General features: G+C 35.4%; 2 protein-coding genes across 2 annotated transcripts; both read right to left on the bottom strand.

Annotated features, from left to right (window-relative positions):
• Nucleotides 1-3,309: 3,309 nt before the first annotated feature.
• On the bottom strand, nucleotides 3,310-8,743 carry LOC107821620 (uncharacterized). The gene is made up of 3 exons (XM_016648056.2): nucleotides 8,426-8,743; nucleotides 5,377-5,499; nucleotides 3,310-3,782 (listed from the first exon to the last, which is right to left on the bottom strand). The coding sequence occupies exons 1-3, from the start codon at nucleotides 8,580-8,582 to the stop codon at nucleotides 3,571-3,573; spliced, it is 492 nt and encodes a 163-aa protein (XP_016503542.1). The 5' UTR covers nucleotides 8,583-8,743; the 3' UTR covers nucleotides 3,310-3,570.
• A 1,849-nt stretch (nucleotides 8,744-10,592) lies between these two features.
• LOC107821621 (uridine/cytidine kinase UKL1, chloroplastic) lies at nucleotides 10,593-20,574 on the bottom strand. The gene is made up of 14 exons (XM_016648057.2): nucleotides 20,273-20,574; nucleotides 19,557-19,648; nucleotides 19,087-19,156; nucleotides 18,802-18,920; nucleotides 18,170-18,266; nucleotides 16,657-16,736; nucleotides 16,112-16,306; nucleotides 15,611-15,694; nucleotides 15,452-15,512; nucleotides 13,868-13,928; nucleotides 11,724-11,817; nucleotides 11,567-11,639; nucleotides 11,101-11,183; nucleotides 10,593-11,002 (listed from the first exon to the last, which is right to left on the bottom strand). Exons 1-14 carry the CDS (start codon nucleotides 20,472-20,474, stop codon nucleotides 10,856-10,858), a joined length of 1,458 nt encoding a protein of 485 aa, XP_016503543.1. The 5' UTR covers nucleotides 20,475-20,574; the 3' UTR covers nucleotides 10,593-10,855.
• Nucleotides 20,575-23,430: the final 2,856 nt, after the last annotated feature.

The following is a 23,430-nucleotide window of genomic DNA, read 5'->3' as shown; positions in this document are numbered from 1 at the left end:
CATCACTGCTTTCAACCTAAGTTTAGGGTTGTTACTTTTTGAGTATATAGGGTCGGTTGTACTCATATTGCACTTCCTGCACATTGCGTGCAGATCCCGAATGTCGATGTTGTTGCGTTCGATAGTTGCTGGATTTGAAGGCGTACCTGCGTTCCTGCTGTAGTTGCCTCTTGTTCACGGTAGTCTTAGATTATAAAACTCTGTTTATGTACTTTTCAAACAGAAGATGTATTCTTTTCACGTCAGCTTTGTAAATTCTATTCTTAGAAGCTCATGATTTGTACTACCAGTCCTTGGGAAATGTAATAGATCCAGATAATTTATTTTGTTTAATTGACTATAGCAATATTGAAATTGAATTATTTAGCAGTTGGCTTACCTAGCGGATTGGGTTAGGTGTCATCACGGCTAGTGGATTTGGGGTCGTGACAGGGAGCCATGTTGTACTACACTTGCCAAGCAAGAAATTGAAAAATCTTTAGGAAAGTAAATGTAAACATAGACTTTGTATATGAACAAATTAGGAAAGAGATTGTAGATAGATTGGAGACATTGTATAGGAAAAAGAGAGCTAGGAAAAGTTAGTTGTTGATTCAAAAGCTATGTAACTAGATGTATTGTTTGTTTTGGAGATCTAGAGTCTAGATCCATTCAGACACTGGAGGCTTCTTAGGATGTAAAAATTATTTTTGGTTGTTACGGTAATATTCACATTTATTTAAAAAAAAAAATTGATTCCGAATAGAAAACATGTGTATTTGTAGTTGTGAAAGAGTTTTGAGGATGTAAGTAATAAAATGATGGCCAACTTATTAATTGTGCTTTAGTAGAACATAATTGGTTTGATTTATTTATTGGCATGACACACAGGAAATAAGACAGGGAAATGATCTACCTTCAGAAAAGGGAAGATGCTGTAACAAGAAGTATGGACCGAACTTGGCCTAGAGTTTCATAATTTCTATGGGTCTTTTTTTTTTTTTTTTTTTTTTTTTTTTTTTGTGGCAACAGCATGCAAATGTATTATCAAGCTAATAATTTGGGGACAGAAGAGCAATGATGTTAGAAAAGCGTAATAATTTGTTGATGGAAAGTGGTACAATCCCAGCTGTTAGTTTGAAGATTTTCAGTGGACATTTTCTCGTTTGTTCAATAAAAGCCATCATTAAAAAAATAAAACATTAAGAAAAATATACAGTTTACAGTTATTATAAATGTTTTTTTTTTCTTTTTTGACAAAGATCGACAAATTTAATTACATGTCAATGATAGCAAAACTATATGTTGACTTGGCTAATGTTCAATTGTTCATACCAGCGGTCAAACTTCATAATTGCGACAAGTTTTTATACTCGTGGCGCTTCTTTACAAAAAATACATACCCATGTTCTACTTATTACTAATGTCATGTTCAAGTTAAGGGTGTTAATCGGGCCGACACTAACAACCCGATTTGACCCGATTCAGTCCGGTTCGGTAAGGGATGAGACGGGTTGTTCAAACGAACAATTCAAAGTCAAATAGGAGTAGTTATATATGCTTGTCAACATTAAGAAGAAAAAGTGTGACCACAATAACATATCTTGGAATTTTATAGTATAAAACGTTGTGCATTAAATACTTGACGCAGTTGATGATGACGAGAATGTTTAAATGAAGTCTAGCTTCTTCGTAGAAAAGGATGGCAAATTGGCAAATGTGGTTAGGTATACGACTTACCTATCCATCCCTACATTGTTTGTTTGTCCCGCACCTTCACCCTCACTCAATAAAAGGAATGATATATATACATAGTGCATAAATTTATTCATTAAAATTTTACTAACAAATACTATCTCCGTTAGTTTATTATTAACTTTGCACAACCCTTAAAAAATAAAGTATATAATTTATCATGATATCCATATTAATTGGTGTATAGTCTTAATGGATTTGTAAAATAATTTGAAATGAATAATTAATGCTAAGGGCAAAACAGGAAAAAATAAATTATTTTTCTCTTGATATGCGAAAAATGACAAGTAAAAATGAAAAGAATACTTGACAACTAAAAGTAAACGAAGGGAGTAGTAAGATATGAATATATAACTTAAAAATATATTTTATTCAATACTAAGAATTTTAAAGATTTAACCTATAAATCTTGAATCTGCCTTTGGTGTTGTATCTATCAATTACCTAGCATTAAAAAACTAATTTTTTCACCACCCAAACATATTCTATAATGTATTCCGCTTTCATCCAACCAACTTTACAAATTTATCCCTTGAGCTTAGCAAAATCCAGCCACAAAATGCGTGTATCAGATGAACTTATCCTATATTTGAAATACACTTTATTTTCTTCTTCCTTAGCTTTTTGATATAAGATTTGTCTAAAATGTCATAATGATCCCTTCTTCGGAAGCTTACTTGCCAAAAGAATTCCTCAACAATAATTATTGGGCACCACGTAAAAGTGGCCTAGAAGACAAGAGGGGTTGCTGTGATGGTAAGCAACCCCCACTTTCAACCGAGAGGTTGTGAGTTCGAGTCTCCCCAAGAGCAAGGTGGGAAGTTCTTGGAGGGAAGGATGTCGGGGGTCTATTTGGAAACAGTCTCTCTACCCTAGGGTAGGGGTAAGGTCTGTGTACACACTACCCTCCCCAGATCCCACTAAGTGGGATTATACTGGGTTGTTGTTGTTGTAAAAGTGGCCTAGAGTTTCCTACCGTTTTTGGGCAAAACAAGGAAATATATCATATGTAACGACTACTGACAATTTAAGTAATTAAATAGTAAAATTTTTATATATAATCAACTTAAAGTTATCAGGTAATGATGCGGAGACAGGAGAGCACTTCTGTTATTAGGAAAAGAAAACTAAGAATTCGTGGACGGGAAGTGAATCAAGAAAATGAGCTATATATATAATTGAACTAGACTCAAAATACTTTCTTGTTATTTTCATTATTATTATTATTATTATTATTATGTTGCGACAGATATTAGGAAAGTAGAAGAAAAAAAGAGTATTGCTATTTCCACGTGGGATCATATGGCTCACTTTCGATTTTTCTACTTTTTTCATGATTTAATTATAAGTTGCTTTTCCCAGAACAATTTATATATATCAGTTTCAAATTGGAAGTAATCCAAACTTGTTTTGCACCAAGGCCTATCCCATTTGTAAGATTACGCTCGGAAAATGCTTACATTCGCCGAAATTGGTATAAATTCAACCAATTTAATCATAAGAGTCATAAATTAAAATTAAATGCATATAATTTAACCATATTTACGATATAAAATTATATGCAACATACATATCTTGCATTCATTTATGTGGTGAGCATTTCATTAACCAAACTCGAATGTTTGCATTGAACTGCACTATTTCTATTACAGGGAAATCATTCAATTTTGATGATGTTGTAGATAGGATAAATAAAATAGAACAGAAAAGGGCATACTGTAACAATTCAATGGGTGGAAAATTACTCATAAGTAGCAAAAACTAGAACCAGAAGGCTCAGAACGTCAAAGATAATGTGAAGGTTTGACCAAGACTCAACCAAATAGCTCAGACTATCTATTTCTTTGTTTGAGTGATGAACTTGGTCAAGACAAAACAGTCTGGTGGGGTTATGTTTGTATAATAGTTTTGGATTTTATCAGTAACCTCGAATCCAAATTTCTTATAGAAATTGAGGGCATCTTCATTAATTGTGTGCACATGCAAATAAATCTCGCTAACGTTCTGCTTGGCAGAAAGATTGAGGATATGGTTCAACAACATTTTACCTGCACCAGAATAAAAAGAAGAACTAAATGAGAAGTTGCTCGATATTATTGACATGTCAGGAGAAACTGCAATCGATTGACCCTGTGCTGCTACTAATTTTTTTCTAAGAAAACAACAACAACAATAACAATGATCCAGTATAATTCCACAAGTGGGGTCGGGGGAGGGTAGACCCTCGGCTCAAGAAGATGAAAAGACCAAAAGAGACAATATATCAGTACCATCAACAAAAAACCATGGAAATAATATCACAAGAACCAGCGAATAGATGGAAAGCAGAAATAATAACCAGTAAATAAGGCCTGACGCGATGAAAACGGAAGAGTAGTGTAAACACAACACCGACCATTAGCAGTCTAAGACTAAATCCTATCAACCTAGCCTCACACTGGTAGACTAAATATGTTCAACCACCTCCTAACCTACAACTTTAATGCTCGACCTCCACAGCTTCCTATCGAGTGCCATGTCCTCAGAAATCTGAAGCCTAGTCATATCCCGCCTGATCACCTCTCCCCAATACTTCTTAGGCCGTCCTCTAACTCACCTCGTACCCACCAACCCCAACTGCTCGCACCTCCTTACCGGGGCATCCAAGCTCCTCCTTTGAACGTACCCGAATCATCTGAGCATCGCTTCCCTCATTCTGTCATCAATAGGAGACACGCGCACCTTCTCCCGAATATCTTCATTCCTAATCTTATCCATCCTGGTGTGTCCGCACATCCACCTCAACATCCTCATTTCTGCTACTTTCAACTTCTGGGTATGTGAGTTCTTAACAGGCCAACACTCAGCCCCATACAACATGACCGACCTATAAAACTTACCTTTGAGTAGCGGAGGCACTTTCTTGTCACACAGGACTACAGATGCTAACATCCATTTCATCCACCCCAACCCTATACGGTGTGTGACATCCTCGTCGATCTCCCCATCCCCCTGGATAACCGACCCAAGGTACTTGAAACTGCCTCTCTTGGAAATGACCTGCGATCCAAGCCTCACGTCCATGCCCGCTTCCCTCGGCTTGGCTCGGGACTGAACTTGCACTCAAGATATTCCGTCTTCGTCCTACTCAACTTGAAACCCTTAGACTCAAGGGCCTGTCTCCAAACCTCCGGCCTCTAGTTAACGCCACTCTGTGTCTCGTCAATCAGAACAATGTCATCAGCGAATAACATACACCATGGCACCTCTCCTTGAACATGGTGTGTCAGTGCGTCCATCACCAGAGCAAACAAGAATGGGCTACACGCAGATCCTTGGTGTAACCCCATAACAACCGAAAAATGCTCAGAGTCGCCTCCAACTGTCCTAACCCGAGTCTTAGCTCCATCATACATGTCCTTAATCGCCCTAATGTAAGCAACCGGCACACCTTTAGCCTCTAGGCTTTTTTTCTAAGAAACTAGTCCGATATTTCTATATTGTGTTTTGAAATGGTGTAAACGCCTTACAACTAACTTCAAAGATTAAAGGAAAATGTCAACTTGAAGGTTGATGTCTTCATATTAAAAATTTGAAACCATGGAAAGTTATATGGTAACATTAACTTCGACCAAGGTGAGCAGGATAAGTTAGAGTACTCACCAATACCTAGCCCACGATATGGAGCCAAAACACCCAGAGTCATTATGTAAACACGAACAGCCCCACCTTCCTTCTTCTCAAGGCGACATGCAATTGAACCTACACAAATATCACTGTAATATGCTGCAGGCACAAAAAAATGAAACAAGGTAAGTTCTATAGAATATCCAAGATTCGGAAACGGAAAGCTTAAACCAGATAGAGATGCATTCCTTGAATTTATCTCAAAGAGTATAAAGAAAATGGACCTTGGGCCTAACTCAAACCCAAAAGCTAGCTTATGAGGTAAGGATTATCGAAGATCATATAAGGAGACAATAGATCATTCATTCAACCAACGTGGGACACGGAAAACCCCATGCACACCCAAAGCGGAACATCTGCGCGTGGACAACATAAAATTGGGACAGAACATTGGGTAAACTAACGATAGGAATGAAACAGGCCCGTAAAGATAATGACCTTCAGCCCAAACTCACACCAAAAGTTAGCTTATAAGGTGAGAATTGCTCAAGATCATATAAGGAGAAAACCTCATATTCTCTCAACCAATGTGAGATGCTTAACAAAGTGTATCAATTTGAAGGTACAAAAGATGACAAAAGTTTCGTGAAATATCTACAGATTGAAAAGTTGAAAGCTTACAGCAGAAGCAGAGAACTATATATTGGATGTATTCATTTCTTTGAATATTATAGGAAACACATTTTTCTTTAACTTGCACTAAAAACCGTAAATTGCACTTTTCTGTACTTCACTACATATTTATGTTTACCTCCTCTACTGACCCATAAAGAGAAACACATATTCAGTAATTTCTTGCACCTCTTTACCTACACTTTTTTTTTTTTTTTATCTGGTCTTTACCTACACTATTGAAGGTATAAATGTCTCTTGCAAGACTTTTAGAAAACGGTCGTTACACATAATCATTATTGTTTTATCATAAATAATGACAAATTGAGTTGTTATTCTTTCCAGTAGAAACCTAATGCTGCATCAAGCAATGATGATTACTAACTAGTACATTCATAAGCTATGTTGTTCTGACCCTTCAAAACCCGGGCTTCTAAAAAGGTTTATAAATGTCATGAGCTACTCCACCAATTGTCTTAAGCTTTTGGATAAGATTCCCAGATTCTATTTACATATTAGTGTAAGAGCTTCCAAAAGGGTAATTCTTTCACACGAGTAGTTGTCCCACATGAATAGTGTAAGGGCTTTCAAAGGGTTTATAAATGTCATGAGCTACTCCACCAATTGCCTTAAGCTTTTGGATTAGATTCCCATATTATATTTACACATTAGTGTAAGAGCTTCCGAAAGGGTAATTACTTCACATGGGAAGTTGTCCCACATGAATAGCGTAAAAGGACTTTCAAAGGGTTTATAAATGTCATGAGCTACTCCACCAGTTGCCTTAAGATGTTAGGTTAGATGCTCGGGTCTTTTCACAAGTTTGATTCATAAATGATATTTATAGTCCACAAAAAAAGGAACTTTTTCTCTAAATATAAAATTGAAGTAGTATATGAAATGTTAAATGACTTGATTTTCTAAGCAATGGAAACAAAGTCATTTGAAATGTTATAAGAGGATATTTTTTATAAAAAATGTTATATGAGAATCTAAACAGTCTAACTAATAGTAGGAAAACTTATAAAAAAACTAATAGTAGGAGAAAGAGAGTTGATACCTCATTTAAAAAGAAGAGTTGAAGATAGAGCACCTGATGAGATACTAAATAATAGTAATATATAACAATGGGAAAACAATTTTGCGAGTAGAAATTGCAGAGTGACACAATGATCACAGGTTAATTCTGTATTCCTGTATTTCAAATTAATTCTGCTATTTGGTATAGTGAAGTAGGTTAATTTAACATCTACTTTTGTAAAATATAAGATTTTTCTCCTTGTATACTTCAATATGTAAACATAAAGAAAAGGGCAGAGGTTCCATATTGCATCATGAACACTGGGCTAAGGGGCATTGAGATGATTTCCTTTCTGTAAAATATTAATACAATGTTGTAAGTCGTATACTTCTTCAATAAATAGAGATTTTTTTCAGATTAACAATAGGCGATACACAGAAAAAAAACTACAGGAGATTTCAACCAAAGCCAATCAGAAAATATGGGAAAAGAAAGCCTGGAGTACCAACTTTTTTTTAATAAGGACCGGTAGGACATACCAGCGTTCTTAAGATCAGAGTACCAACTACAACATCGAGCTACAGAAGAGAGGCCTAAAGGATGTCACTACAATTAAGTGGTTAATTTCTCTTTAGAGAGTAATTTTTTCATTCAAATGTACAGAGTGTAAACCACATACAGCTACAATGCCCCTATGAACTAACTCCCTTCTCCATTGAGGGGGTCCTCTAACTACTTAAATGTAGCCTCATCCAAGAAAATAACTCCTTTAGAAAAGCCTCAATTTCCTTCCCTTTTCTTGACTGCAGCCATTCTTTTGATGAGTTACGAAACAAACCCAAATAGCGGATAATGGATTTGTTATATGAGTTAAGGCGTTGAGTAAGCCCCACTATTCCCTCTAATTAGTTTGGCATCTACCTGTGGTTTCTCGTCTCATGGCTATTAATCACTTGCTTTTATCAGCACAATTCCTGTACTTATTAGAGTAAAAATAGACTAAAAGGCTCTTATAACTACTACTCTTCTTATCATCGTTAAGACTCCAAAATGCTACAAAGCAGAGAAAAAGAGAAAGATTCATCCTTCACCAAAAAGTAGGTACCTTTTAATTCAGCTTATTGTTCTCATTTATATTACACTAATACTATTTAGAAAATAGTATCTAAAAGTAATTTTATATAGGTGCCCACTATGTAAATTTTAGTACTAAGAAAATAAAGAATCCATGTCCAAGTTGACACAGACCATTAAAAAGTTTGACCCTAATGATCGAAATCCATTCATTCTTTTGGAACGAAGGGATCTCTACATTGAAAAATTTACCTGAGCCGACATGCCTTAAATCACAAAACAGGTCTAAATAAAAACCCCAGAATTGAAAAGACGAACCTAGCTTGGTGAAATCACCAGAGGCAATGGCATCAGTGTAATACTTATCGTTGTACCGAACTGGGAAAATTGCAGTATTCATTTTCTTCAATTGCATCATGTTCTTGTCCCTCACTCCATCCAATGAAATTGCCACCTCACGTCCTCCTGCCCCCATTCTTTGATAATCCTGCTCTGGATTTTGGAATTTGGAGTTAAATAAGTGGAGCTCCAAAGAGGAGCTTTAGGAGTTAGCAGCACGTAATTATTAGAAGAAGAAAGGAATTAGGTGAAGAACAGAACAGTGTATAGCCAAAATAATGGCTGCCACTTTTTGACAAATGGAAAAATGGAGCCACATACCCACCTTATTTCTATGGGCTACAACCTAACTCATCTTGGATTTAGCCCATGGAATGACGTCAATATATTTTGCGAATTTTTACTTATTTATACTACTTTTTAAATTTATTTACCACCAATTATATATAAAATACTATATATTAGAACCTAATTTTCCCCATTTTCTCTCTTCCTCTTTCTTTTTCTCATGCCTGATTGTTTAATCAATCAAATAATTCTTCAAAATTCAACTAAATACAATAATCAAAACCAAAAGGACAAATTTTAATACTTCCAGGAATCGAATTATTCAGCTTTTTCGCCTATGGAAGAAAGGTTTTGGAACCAAACTCTATTAATTCGTCGGAAAAGATTCAAATATGCCACTGAACTATGCGAATTAAGACAAATATGTCCGTCGTTATTAGTTTGGCCCAAATATGTAATTTGGACATATTTGGGCCAAACTAATAACGACGGGCATATTTGTCTTAATTCGCATAGTTCACTGGCATATTTCGACCTTTTCCGTTAATTCATTAAAAACTCCATTGATAGCCCTTAAAAAGGTTTAAAGCTTTGAATTCAGAAATTAAATTTTGCCAAATTATTAAGGATTGTTTAGATTGGGTGGTGTGCAAATGATTGGAGATATTCTTTGGAGTTTATATCTCAATTTTGAGCGAATATGGTGAAGATTCGAGGTGGTTTTGGTTAGAATTTCAGATTGAAATTCGAAGAAAAAAACATAAATAAATTGTACTTATATATTTTATATGTCGGGTGCAGAAAATATATACAACTAATATAATTGTATACAAGTTGTATAAAAATTGTATGTAAATTGAAGTTTTTGACCGGATTCTGTACAAAAAAATGCATTCAAGTTGTAGATAAATTATAGATTTGACGGAATTCGTATATATTTTATAAAGAACTTTAGTTACTTTCTGTAAATAAAAAAAAACATAAATAAACCGGGTAAATATGTTTAATATTTCGTATATATACGAAAAAATTATGTTGGGAAAACGATTTTTTTTTTTTTGTTGAATTTAACATACACTTATTATATGGAATACTCCAGCCAATGGCGGACGCACGTGGTGACAAGCGGGTTCAATTGAACCCGCTTCATCAAAAATTAATACTGTGTATATGTATAAATTACTATTAAAGCTGCGTAAATTTTGTATAAATATGTTATTTGAACCCGCTTGATAATTACTATTTTACGACTAAAGTTATGTACTCCTAAGATGTACTTCTAAGATTAAACCCGCTTGCAAAAAATTCCGGGTCCGCCGCTAACTCCAACTAGTAATACCACTAGATTAAATTATATATGGAAGAACTGAATTTTATTTTGTTTTCTATTCAAGAAATATAGATATTACCATTAACCAAGAAAATCCTTTAACTTATCAGAAGAGTTATTAAATGACGAGTGCATCTGATCAGGCCTCATTTGGCATTTAACGTGGAATAAGTTTGACTTTTGTATTTTGATGTTCTCCTATATATATTGAAAGATGCAGTCCCAAATTTTATGAATTTCCTCTTTTTCAATATATTGATTTCCTTTTAAGAAAAACCTATATGTTGACGTGTTTGGTCCTGAGCTGCCAACGAAAGTTTAAAATCAATGTCTTCAGCTCAATTTTTTCTGGTATTGGTCTGCATTATCATGTATCAGTTCATGGAGCTAAGAAGAAATCGTTTACTGCAGGGGATTCATACCTGACAATGTCTCCTTTTTTTAAGATGGTTAAGTGATGTTATGTATTTATTTAATTGGTAAAAACACAAAGTGAGTAACACACATGGGTCTGAGCAGAGTCCTAAGTTGCAGGCATCTGAGAATATTTGATTCACACTTAAAAGAAGCATGCCTCATTGAACAATATGTGCTTCAATAGAGCAAGCGATCGTTTAGATTTTACATCGACCGGCATCATTAAGAATATCCAGTATGAGTGTTCTCTATACTTATGCTGAAACAGTTAATAAACCAGAAGAAGAGCCAGATCATAGATCCACATTTGGAGGGTGCTAAAGTTCCAATTCTGGAGCACATCAATCTTGAGACTCTTTGCAAAACGTGCAGTCTCAATCATCAGTGCCAAAGTAACGATCACCAAACTCTCCCAAACCTGGTATGACACGATACTCTTCATTTAAAGCCAGATCAATCTCCGACGTGACAATTTTTAAGGAGGGGAATCGTTTGCAAACACAATGTATTCCCTCAGGTGCCTAAAGAAAAAGATAGCAGAAGTCAGTACATGGTGAAATGCCCTACGAAAAGGTTATGTAGTTGCAGATGTTTCTGAGATAAAACGGAAGAAACTCACAGAGATGAGATTTAGGAAAATAATGTGGGATTCTGGTACTCCTTTCTGTATGAGCAGCTCAATTGCCTGGTTAGCCGAATTACCTTCAAAGGAAAAGGATATAGGGTCAAATTCTATTTCCTTTTTATCTACAGCGGTAGCAAAACAACACGACATTTCATCCGCAGGTGAAGGACCGGGTAAAAGAATCACGTAAACACACTGTTACTATTACATTTTAGTCTCCAGAATCCTGATCTACATGCTCAACATGCTCTTTTCCCCCTTGTTTTATCTTTCCAGCAATAAATCAATGCAAAAGAAGAAAGATTTCTAAACCCCAAAAGGAAACACCCAGATAAAGAACTGAGATCATCTATAGGAGAAAACAGCTTTTCTACAAACAAGAGATTTGGTTTCAAAAATGAAATGATCGTCCTATGGGAACTTCCAAAAGCTAGATGTCACGGGTTCCAAGATACAATACCTGTAGCAAGTACCGGGTCCAGAAGCAGGACGTGCCGCTCTGAGATGTCTTTTGGAAGTTTTTCATATATAAGCTGCTCAGATGCAGTTCATCACCACATTATCCATGATATCCTGTCAATGTGGAAGCAGAAAAGGAAAAGAACAAAACGTATCACCTGTTTCCCATTGTCACCATCACGGTGGATCAGAATTTTCCCAATTTTAATACCCTTGCAGCAAGCACGAAGTGCATTTTCCATACTTTCACCACTGCAAATAAACAGAAGTTTTAAGCTAGTTGATTTGTCCTGAGAATAAAGTAAAGTAACCAACTGCACAACATCAAACTGCTTTACTGATGCATAAATACCTATAAACCATGATCTCCCCCACCCCCACCCCCAAAAAAAATCCTCCTAATTTCAAATGCCTAGTAGAATCAATTACCCCTCATGAGTCATGCCAGTATCCAAATTGTAAGACATAGAGACCGGGACTGGATTTCTACATCCCTTGCCTTATAAGGCTGTTTCTACATATCCCTTAATCAAAATTGTCAGCAGTCCAACAATAAGTTCTCATTAATTAAGGACTAGTCCAACCCAGAGTATACACTAGAGGAAGTGCTTGAACAGCTAACCTAAGGAGATGAGATAGAATCAAAAGAAGAAAAAATTTCTTGGGAAGTTGTCCCATGAATGTCATAGGTAGCGTTCCTTGAACTTCAAAGTCTTAAACAATTCAATGAATTACTATTATTTATATATATTTACTTATTTCACTTTTATGTTATATTTGGTATGATGATGACATGAGTTGAGCTTAAATGGAGAAACATGGTCAATGAGGAATCATATAGCAGACCCGAACTTGTTTGGTACCGAGGCACCATTGTTGTTGTATCTTTACCTAAGTGCAAGTGTGCAACCATCAAAACTCAAAACATGCAATAAAACTAGCACTTATTATCCCAAGTCAACTGTCATGCTTTCTTTTCTGGGACTTTCACATGTATAAATCTTCCTAAAAGAGAAACTTCTCTACACTATTCAATAATTTAACAATATAACAGAAAAACATATACGCTGAACCACTTTATACTAGTAATGGGTCACATTCATCAACAAGCGCACTTATCTACACTTTTTCCTTTGATAATGATGGTGCTGATCCAACGTTTTTTTTTTTTTTGATGAAGTAATGAGTTTTATAAAAAAAGGCATCAAGAAGATGCAAGAAGTAGAAAAGAGAGGGAAAGAGTCAGCTTTGATACAAAAATACTAGGCTAAAGCAAAGGAGCTGACAAAATCCAAAAGTCAATAGGGCAGTTAGTTTACAGGGGCTAAATACTGCCAACCAAATAGCCATAAGAGACATCTAGCCTTAAGTGTGTGAGATGGAGTTGATATCCCATCAAAACATCTGCGCTTCCTTTCTGTCCAAACACACCAAAAGATACAAGCAGGGATCATCTGCCAGACTTTCCTGATGGCTTTATCAGCTTTTCGAGCAGACCAGCATTCATAGACCCTTTTTTTTTTTAGATGGTAACAAAGACCAGCATTCATAGACTTGCTCACATTTCGACTATTTCAGTGGGTACATGTTACCTCCTGCCACCGCAGATGCCGGGTAACTCTACCCATTAGGTAGATGAGAAGAAATCACCTGAATTTTGTCTATGATGAGATTTGAACCCTGGTCTCTAAGGTTTGTACCCACTTTATTCACCACAAGACCACTCCCTTGGGTGCAAGTGAACTTATCTATACTTGCATATCCATTTTCATTTAAAGACAGTAATCCTTCAGCTCTAGCCTTTACATGTTGCATGGGCAATTAACTCAACTTACCAATTCAAGATGGAGGAAGTAAAATGAACTTAACTTGAGAACAAATTGACTGTGTAGAAATGTGTATATACACATGTTTGGGAAAATATAGCAAGCAAAAGCAAAGTTCTCCTTGTCTTTCTGATGAGGAGACAATCGTATGGAAGTGATTAAAAAGTGCAAAGTAAGAAACAAGTTATATATCTGAACTCCTTTAGTAAGATAGTAGACAACTGGTACTGTTCCCATTGAACAATAAACACAGACACGAGAGGAGAAAAGATTGCTTGTTGCAAGTCTAGAGTCTAGACTACTAGAACGGACGAATTCTTTTTTTCTCACTCCTGGACTGAAACCCAAAAAATCAATAACATATTTGCTTTTACACATTGAGATCCAGCTCAGTCCAGTCTCTATCCTTTTTTTATCTTTAACCAGTATATATCCAAAGGTAAAGAGAACTTGTTAAAACCTGATCTAATACTCACCTTCGAACAATGGACACTCCACACAACTTTTTGCAAAAATCAACACCGGTGTATACTGACCCTGGAATTGAATCAAGCAAAAATGTGAGCTTGGATTCATATGCAGGAGAGATACGCAACAGAAAACTGAGAAGTAAAAGAATAGCTAATGAACAGATAACAAAAATTTTTTGTCAACCCAACATTCAGAAAGTGAAGAGAAAGGGAAGTAAGACGTTGGAAAGAAAGTGCAAGTAGCACACATAGAGGGTAAATTAAGAGGTCGCTTGAGATAGTTTGATCATGTCCTACGTCGACCTCCGGATGCAACAGTCCATAGGTGTGAAAGCATGGTAATTGAGGGAAGCCAAAATCACAACAAAGGAAGTAGTCTCAAAATACCTACAATATCTTAGAATCCATGCAAACTTAGTGCAAAATAGGGTATAGTGGAAGAAAAAGATCCACATAAAAATACTAATTAGTTAGGATTAAGGGTTAGTCATGTTGGTAAACTAAAATTTAGGTCCAATGTTAGCTAGGAGACTTCTAATCTAGTTAGAATTTGTATGCCAACAGCAAATGTAGAGAGCATTTCGTGTTAGAAAACCTAAATTAGTGAAATATTGATTTTGGAGGGGTCTAATTGGAGCGACATGGATATTGAGAATTCATAACAATCGCTAGGAGTAGAGGTGTTGTAGTTCTTATCAGCATCAGAGAACCTAAAAAAATCTAATAATTACAGCAATTATGCCAAACTAGTTTGGGATTAAAGATAAGCTGATTGATTGGTAAATTTAGGGGTGAGTAGGAAAGCTAAGATGATCCTGAGTGTGCAAACTGAAGTATCCTCAAGATGGCTACAAGGTATGATGGATATATGGTTCCTACTTCCTATGAATGGAAAAGAACTCATAACTGTATAGGCAGTCTTTGCTCCACATCAAATAGATAATGAAGCTCAATCATCAAGATTGACCACGCAAACTTCATTCTCAAAAAAAAAAAAAAAGAAGACAGACCACACAAACCAAAATAGCATGACCAGGAAAAGGATAAGATGATATCACATTAGTTTCTCTTGCTTTATTCTGCACTCAATCAAGAGAAGTATTTAGTCAAGCATTTCTTTCGATGGAAACGGGTCTAAAACCATTTTGACTTCTTTTTTGGGTGTTTGGGCGCATGCTGGGGTGGGGGTTGTTATCATTTTGATTTCTTTTACAAGAGATAACATTTAAATTAAGCAGCATAAGGGCTTTCTGAATGATAAAATATCTACATCTAATCATGAAACAAGGTATTCAAATGCCTCTAAGAAACCTGTATTACAGTTAAGCTCACACTTCATATGTAAGGCTTTTGGATAAGGATGGAACACTTCATATATGACTAAGCTAACACAATAACTAATAACTAATTTATTAATTCCAAGTATATTTTCTCTTTTGAGAAATAATTCCAAGTATATTCAAAAGTAGGTAGACAATCTTAATCCATTCCAAGAAGAAAAGTTTTGCCCACAAGGTAATGATAGAGAAAACTGAAAGGAAGAAAAGGTAGAAAAATCTTCAAATCACATAGAATGTCTTATGAACATACCTGTTGGAGTGACTATTTGCTTCTCAGTGAAGGGCAAATGCCCAAGACCATGCTCCACAACCTGAAAAGAAGATCATCGAAATTTCCTTCTAAGTTCCTATTAAAGACATTAGCCTTGTAGTCATGTCATATCCAAAGTACTTAGAAAGTTGGGATTACCAGACGAATAAGCCGATCAGAATAAAAAACAAAGTCATGCTTTGAAATATCTTTATCTCGAATTAGTGTATGCATACCTCTAATCTGTAATACAGAAGAAAATAAAAGGTAATTGTCATTAGTAGATAAACGTACAGAAAACACCAAATTCACCAATCACTTAAACCTAATTGTAAGGCAAATTCTTGATCTTTTCGCTCAAGATACATGAGTGATCATCTTTAATGAAAATTGATCTCTTCCACCTTTCTCTCTCGACTTCTTGTCCATCCGCGTTCACTTGACTTTGAATAAGCCCAGAAGTAAATTATGCTAACCTTCGGAAACTAATACTACAGAATGCCGCTTTGCACTACCAGTTTTATTCTAGAGTTAACTACTTCTAGTAACCTAAGCTAAGATATCGTCTTACATAGGTGCCTCGCCCAAACGATCTGACATCAGCTAACAATCTAAGCAGATCAATTGTTCATTTTACATTATAAACAGTGATGTGCATACCTGGAAAGTCGACTGAATAACATACACATTCGGATATATCTTGCAAAGATCATGCTGCCCAAGTTTTGTGCGAATATGTTGGGTAATCAAATCAATAGCAACATGATTATCACCTCCCCTTGGAATGATAACATCAGCATACTTCTTTGAAGGAAGAACAAAGTCATCAAAAGCGGGCTTGACAAACTTTGCATACTGCATGAGTGAGAAAAATATTAAGGTTAAACTGTACCTTAAAGCCATATAGGCAGCATTAAATATAAAAATGTGTTTAAACTTTTAAAAGGAACATGTCAATCTTGAATAACTACTAATTGCTGAATAAAGAGAAAGAATCTCATATTAAGAAGATTTGAAGTTCTTAATAAGCTCAAGCCATGCAGAAGAAGAAATAATCTGAACCGCAAAAGGAACAAGGACAATAGTTAGCTTTTTCCTTTTCAAATTTAAAAGAATAACCTAGAAAACTTTGCAGACAAAAAGACAATTGATCCCAAAAATTGGACTAACTGCAGTATGACATATTTCAAGAAAGTAATGCTTGCCTGTTCAAGTACTGAGTTTATGTCTCTACCCCTCTCCACTGTGTCACGTCTTATTCTACGAGCAAGCCTCACATCAGCATCTAGCATAAGATAATTATCACCCGTAAAGTGCAAGCAAGACTAAAAAAAATGATTTCTGCCATTCTAAAGACAACTTTCAAAAGGAGACAAGAAAAGCTTTGAGATAGTTTCAATGCGGTAAAACTAAATAATACCCTATCAGCCATTAAGTGTGTATAACTCTCCAAATGAAAAAATTCCACAGGATGATAAGATAAAGAATACACAAAATTCACCTTTTTCTAAGTTGAAGAGACTCTAGATGGAAAAGATAACAAGTTTTTGGTAATCTACTATAGTTCAGTATGTAAATTAATAAACTAACACCAGTAGTAAAGGGGATTAAAGCAAATTACTAGCTTCCATTAAACGTACTAAGGCAACCTACATGCAGACTCAATTTATTTAAGCAAATAAGGTTAAACTTAATTAAGCAACTTTAGTTACTATATGTAGTTTCAATTTATAACTTTTATTTACTTATTACTTTCTTTTTGGTGTTTATGTATTGATATGAACTGAATTTCATCTAAATATAATCAAACATATCTTGTTTTAGCTAAAGAAGAGGCAGAAACTTTGTTGTAATATATCCCCGAGTTAAAATAAGATGGAATTTCATGTAAGATACAGTGAGATAGTACAGGTTGTTCTCTACTACGTAAAATTTGGACTAAACATTATAAAGGTATGGTCTAATCAACTTTTTATTTACTTCTAGTTCCCCCGTGCAAGCTGATAATACGTGTAATAGGAACATTTTCTTGGAGGGCACATACATGCACAAGTAAAGTTTCCCACAACTTGGTTAGTGCTTCTAATTCCCTAGTGAAAGATTCTGTTGCTCACATATGGCTGGAGAATACACACTACACATCTATAAACTAATGAATATCATTTCAGTCAGGGTGAAACATAATGATTTTGAAACCACGACAACATCACAAGATGGAGATCCGGAGTTTCATTCTAGCCATGATAAAGTGTTATTAAAGTAAACCTTTTATAGATGATTATTTCTCCAATCAATGCTTGAAAACCATGAAGTTAATTTTTTTTTTAAGTGAAGTGATTTCATTAATGGCATCAAGAAGATGCAAATAATAATGATGAAGTTAATTCTTACATTGAGAAAATAACATAGTCAACTCTTCTTTTCTAAAATCTAGAAATCAGCCATAAGAAGAATATCTTTCTAGGGAGTTAAAGTGTTGATAAGTTAAAAATGAAAATAAATGCCTATCACATTCGATTGCACGGTTGGTAAAAGCTTAAAAGTTAAAACACTTTATGAATTGGCATGCAATTGAAGCTTATTATAAGCTTGATGGAACATGTGTGCAAAGCAAAAGAAATATGATGACAACAGCAACATGGGTGAAGATGATAAGCTGGAATAGATGATGCACCGCAGTAAGCTACAGTGCGCCAAAATTATTTAAAGAAGTGGAACCTGTATCAACAAAAATCTTCATATTCATCAGATTGCGGACACGCGAGTCATGGAAAACAAGAATACCCTCCAAGATGATAACATCAGATGCATTCACCTGGCAGAATTTTCATGCTAAAGATTTGTTAAGTTGCTAAAAAAAGAACAAACAAACACAAAAGAAACTCAACTAGACAGCGGTATGCATTATTTTCTATCAGATTTCTCTTCATAAGAGAAACAGAAGCACAACATCTTATAGACCAATGAGAAACAAAATTGGTGGGTCACAGGTGAGCCATGTAAAAATGAAAGAACTGTGCAGCATATACAAGCTGATACAAACCAACAGGGAAAATCTCATTACTCCTACAGAGACTACGGATAAGGCAATAAGCTTAAAGGTCTTAAATGATCCTTTGAAGCAATTAGAACCGTGATCCTTATCGAAGAAATAAAAAGCAATAAGAACCGAGATCCAAGTAAAATCAGCAAACTGAGAACATGCATGTGAGTCGGCAAATTTCAAACTACTAAATGCTTTCCAATGAACTTAAATGTGGAGCACGGTTGTCGGTATGAAATGTTCTCGTGAAAAGAGATAAAAGGAGGGAAACAGAACAATGCAACAGTAACATGGTACAAATATATACCTGGCGGAAGCTGTCTGAACATCTTTGATGGGTTTTAAAGTCATATATTGGGACTTGGACTGACAGGCCAGATTTTAACTTTTCAACGCACTCTAAGAGCTGCTCAGTGTCAAAAGCATCTGAAAGTAAATCATTATATTATTCCGAAGTTAGAACTCATGCTCCTGCACATAATAGTGCCAGAGGTTGGTTAACTGAAAGTTCAACCAAGTCCAGAGAAGTAAAAGAGCACTAATTTCCGGATCTTCACCAGCTAAACAGTTACATCTGTGGAGATCGCATTACCTGGATGATCAAAATTATACTCATGGACACGTTTCATTTCTTCAGGCGTCAAACCGCGGTAGAAAGAATCCTGCATAATCATCAAATTTCGTCACAAAAAAATTTAACATTTCAATCAAATAAACTTACCTGAGAAATCCCTCATGATGAAGAGGATGTGTATGCATCCTTACTTAAATCCAAACAATCAGAAACTAAATTTAGGTACACCAGATATGTGGTACCAATTTGTGAAAGAGTATGTAGTTTTTATTGGGATTCGTGAACACTGTAAATAATTCGTAATGCCACCTTCAGAACAATGTATTCCTTTGTGTGTGTGTGTGTGTTTTGTTGGGGGGGGGGGGGGGAGATCCCAAGACACTGGAGCAACCCTCTTCCATTGTAACATTATGCTTTCCGTGGCTTTGACAACTATCAAAACATGTCAGCAATCAATAAGTAAGCAAAGACAAGAACACAAAACAAACCTGATTAACAAGCACGACACGATGATCGTGTAGTTGTTGGATGATCATGTCACACACTGTCGTCTTACCTGATGCTGTACCTCCAGAAACCCCTGCTCAAAAACCCCCCAGAGAATAATAGAACAAATATTAGGTCAAATTGGTATAACAGAATCTCCATGAATAAACCCAAAAAAGTAAAAACAATAATTTATTGTTTTGTATGAATTCTCTATATCTTTTCTGCTTTTTGGACCCATTTCAAGTAGTGAAATTTCCCACTGAATTCTTGAAATAATTGGATACACAGAGCAAAAGCTCAAGAATCATTTGAAAAAAACAACATTACATTCAAAACAATCAATCAATCGACTACGCCTGAAGCCTAAACTAGGGGGGTCAGTCATATAAAATCCTCTATGCCCATTCCTATTAACTCAAACCCAATTTAATCTAGTAGAATTGTCAGCAAACCACTAAATTGATGGAATGAAATGTGAACAGAATACTGGGTAGCTGTTATTGTTGAAACATGAACAGAGCCAAATGAAAATTAAACGACTCATATTACCAACCAAAATTTCTTCAAATGGTATGGGCCTAAAGTATTACAGCAAAATAATACTAAAAGTTCATAAAGCCAATTCTCAAATAGTCCAGAATTAACACGTATTTAATTCAAACCGGAAAACAAAAACAAAAAGTTTCGATAATTAATTGAGAATTTGAAGAAGTACCGATAACGAAAGGCTGTTTAGGGGTAGTGGAATCAAGAGGGATAGTGGTGGAGAAGTGCGTGGGAGTGTGAGTAGGAGAAGCGCGTGGAGAAGCAGAGCCAGAAGTGAGAAGGCCATCAAATCGGAGACCGGAAAAGTGTGCACCAGAAGCTGCCTCCATCACGTAATCTATCGCAGTTGTTTCCTCAGGCACCGGCGCCATTTTTAAATCTTTTTTTTCTTCTCTGCTTAAGAATCACGGAATAGTCGTCAATGTACAAACACAAAAGGAAGGACAAAAATAATTTATTGGTCAGGGTCAGAATATTATATCAAATACAAACTCAGCTACCTATAGTTTGTTTTTTGAGAATATGCTCTTCGAATCCAGTTATAAACAAAGTGGACTTCCAATTGATTTAACAATGACTATATTAGCAAATATAGTAACAATGACTATATTACTAATATTCGTATATTAGTAAATACGAAGATGAAGAATAAAATATTTCTAACTAATCCCTGCATCAATATGTGTTTTACATTTCTAATTACGTGTTATTAGTAGTTGATTGGAGTAAACATTGTAAAAGTTGCATTCTTTTCCTATGATACGAGGATGTGTTGATTCATTTAGAACGATATTTTGGGAATAACGTAATTGATGAGTATGTGTACCTCTTGCATAAGAGAAAATAATAAAACTAACCTCCTTTTATTATATTTTGGAAATAACGTAATTGATGAGTATGTGGTAAAGGTATGTGCCTTTATTATATTCTTTCTTTTTTCAATTTAGTTGAGGAGACTCTTATATTGAAATATTTATATTAAATTAATTTGTGATTACAATTTTAGGGTGCACATTTAGTTTTTTTGTCTTTTTCTTTTTTTTTTTTTTGGTCAGGAAAGATATAACGGAAAAGGGTTATATATATCCTTTTACTATCAAAAATTATTTAAACTTATCCTTGGTTGTACTATCAATGTATTTGAACCCCTACCGTTATACTTTAGTTCAAAATTGCCCTCAACTTTAACGGAGGGACACGCGGCAGCTGAAGAACAAAAAGCCCAACCCCAATTTTAAATATCCGATCCAATTAAAACTCGCCCCTAATTTAACCCACTAGCCGACCCATATCCCCCCATTCTCTTCTTCGTAGTATCCGCTGCATCTTCCTTTATTTCCCAATCAAATCCAAAACAATCTTCGATAAACATTAGTACAGGGAAAAAAGTTATATTTGTGTATTTGACTTCATCAATGTAATTTTTTTCATCGTCGATATTTCCGATGTTCCAGCCGGTGAACCGATGGCAACCGCATATGAATTTCTTTCATATTTTACTGATTGAATAGTTATAGGTGATCATTCTTCAATTTTCCACCATCCCTACAGCTCCATCTCAGAAAACCCATAACCTTTTTCATACGAACCAACCGATCGAACCAAAAAAATGGAGGAAGTGGGTCTATTTTTCGTACTCACTGTCTTTGTCAATTTTACTTACAAATATCACTGCAATTGATGCTCAACATTTTATTTTTTGGAATTGATGTTTCCAGCTAATCGTTGTGCTTATTCTTACACATGTCCAATCAATAGCATCATCCCACAATAAGAAACAAAATGTGATAATGATGGTGGGTGTATTTCTGTGACAAATACATCTCCGTGGTTCCATTCTAATTGAATGGGTAAAAAGAGATAGAGAAGCAGATAGCGAAAAATCGAGCAATGAAGATGAAGGAAGTCAAGCCTTTTTAGAGGTTACTACACAGTAATTGAGATAGTGACTTTTTTCTCTCTAGTTCCGTGATAGTGAAAGTTGTTCTTACTTTTTGTGATGGTCTCGAATGAATTGTTCTTCTAAAATGAGAATTTTGGAACAAAGGAGAGAAAAAGATGATATAACAGTGAGAGATTGTTCTTGTTTATAGGTGAAAAGGAAATAAAAGATGGAAGAGGAAGGTTTGCTAAGAGAGAAAAATAAGATATTTTTCCAGTGAAGTTCCCAATGGGTCGGCTAATGGGTTAAATTAGGAGTGGGTTTTATCGGATCGGATATATTAAAATGGGGTTGGGCTTTTTGTTTTTGAGCTGTCACGTGTTTCTCCCTTAAAATTAAGGGCAGTTTTGAATTAAAGTATAACGATAGGGGTTCAAACACACTGATAGTATAACGGAGGATAAGTTTAAACAATTTTCGATAATAGAAGGATATATTTGGCCCTTCTCCGAAGATATAAAGTATAGGGATTATGGAGCACTCCTTTGACAAAGTTGGAGCCTTTGCATAATGTTACCTTAAAGAATTTCAATATATCTTCTAATGTCATAGTTTCTAAGGAAACAAAAACTGAAATTGTTACTGTTTCCCTCCTTAGTTTTAGGCAAGGAACGATCCACTTGATTAAAGATAGAATTTTTTATGGCATCATAGAGAGGGACTTTGTGCTTTTGGATAACGATATCATAGGATTTTTCTGTTCCATCTCAAACATTGTGCTATTTGAAATTAGAAGCTGAAATGAACTTCGTCAGCTGTGTATCCTTCAATTTCACGTCCCCTGTTGATCTTAAATGAAACACTGAATAACCGTTAGACTAACCAAGATACATTTTCCAGTTTTGCATTCCTCATGGAGATCTATTATCTCATGGCACTACTTGAATATCGATAAATAAAAAGAGCAGCCCGATGCACTAAGCTTCCGCTATGAATGGGTCCAGGAAGGACCACAAGAACCTATTGTACGCAGTCTTACCCTGCATTTTTTGCAAAAGGCTGTTTTCACGGCTAAAACTCATGACCTCCAGATCACATCGCAATAACTTTACCAGTTACACCACCAGACAAAGATGCCTAATATGCCGCATCAACAGAAAGATCATCGCAAGGGAAGCAGGAAAAGATGCCTAATATGACACTTTCCAGATAAACAATGGGATCAACTTCACTGGTACAGAATCTTTTGCTTATCCAGGATAATGGTGTCACATTAGATCTTTTCCAGCTTCCTATGATACTACTGTTGGCATCAGCTTTACTGATACCACAATCTGTTCATCAGGAAAGTGGTGGCACACTAGTCAACTGTATGCATCAAGTTGATGACAACTATCATCAAAATACTATAACAAAATCACGACAACAAACTGACAAAACCAACC

Source organism: Nicotiana tabacum, chromosome 8 (genome assembly GCF_000715075.1).
Source record: "Nicotiana tabacum cultivar K326 chromosome 8, ASM71507v2, whole genome shotgun sequence".
In the NCBI taxonomy this organism is placed as follows: domain Eukaryota; kingdom Viridiplantae; phylum Streptophyta; class Magnoliopsida; order Solanales; family Solanaceae; genus Nicotiana; species Nicotiana tabacum.
Note: the sequence above shows the minus strand (reverse complement) of the source record. Positions and strands in the feature narration are given on the sequence as shown.

Excerpts from the sequence above, each read along its gene's own strand:
- LOC107821620 (XM_016648056.2), bottom strand. The coding sequence starts at position 8,582 with ATGGGGGCAGGAGGACGTGAGGTGGCAATTTCATTGGATGGAGTGAGG. Across the intron at positions 5,500-8,425 it reads TGGTGATTTCACCAAGCTAG|CATATTACAGTGATATTTGT; the intron begins GTTCGTCTTTTC and ends TTGTGCCTGCAG. Across the intron at positions 3,783-5,376 it reads ATATCGTGGGCTAGGTATTG|GTAAAATGTTGTTGAACCAT; the intron begins GTGAGTACTCTA and ends ATTCTGGTGCAG.
- LOC107821621 (XM_016648057.2), bottom strand. The coding sequence starts at position 20,474 with ATGGCGCCGGTGCCTGAGGAAACAACTGCGATAGATTACGTGATGGAG. Across the intron at positions 13,929-15,451 it reads GCAAATAGTCACTCCAACAG|GGTCAGTATACACCGGTGTT; the intron begins GTATGTTCATAA and ends ATTCAATTCCAG. Across the intron at positions 11,818-13,867 it reads GGAGTGTCCATTGTTCGAAG|TGGTGAAAGTATGGAAAATG; the intron begins GTGAGTATTAGA and ends GTTTATTTGCAG.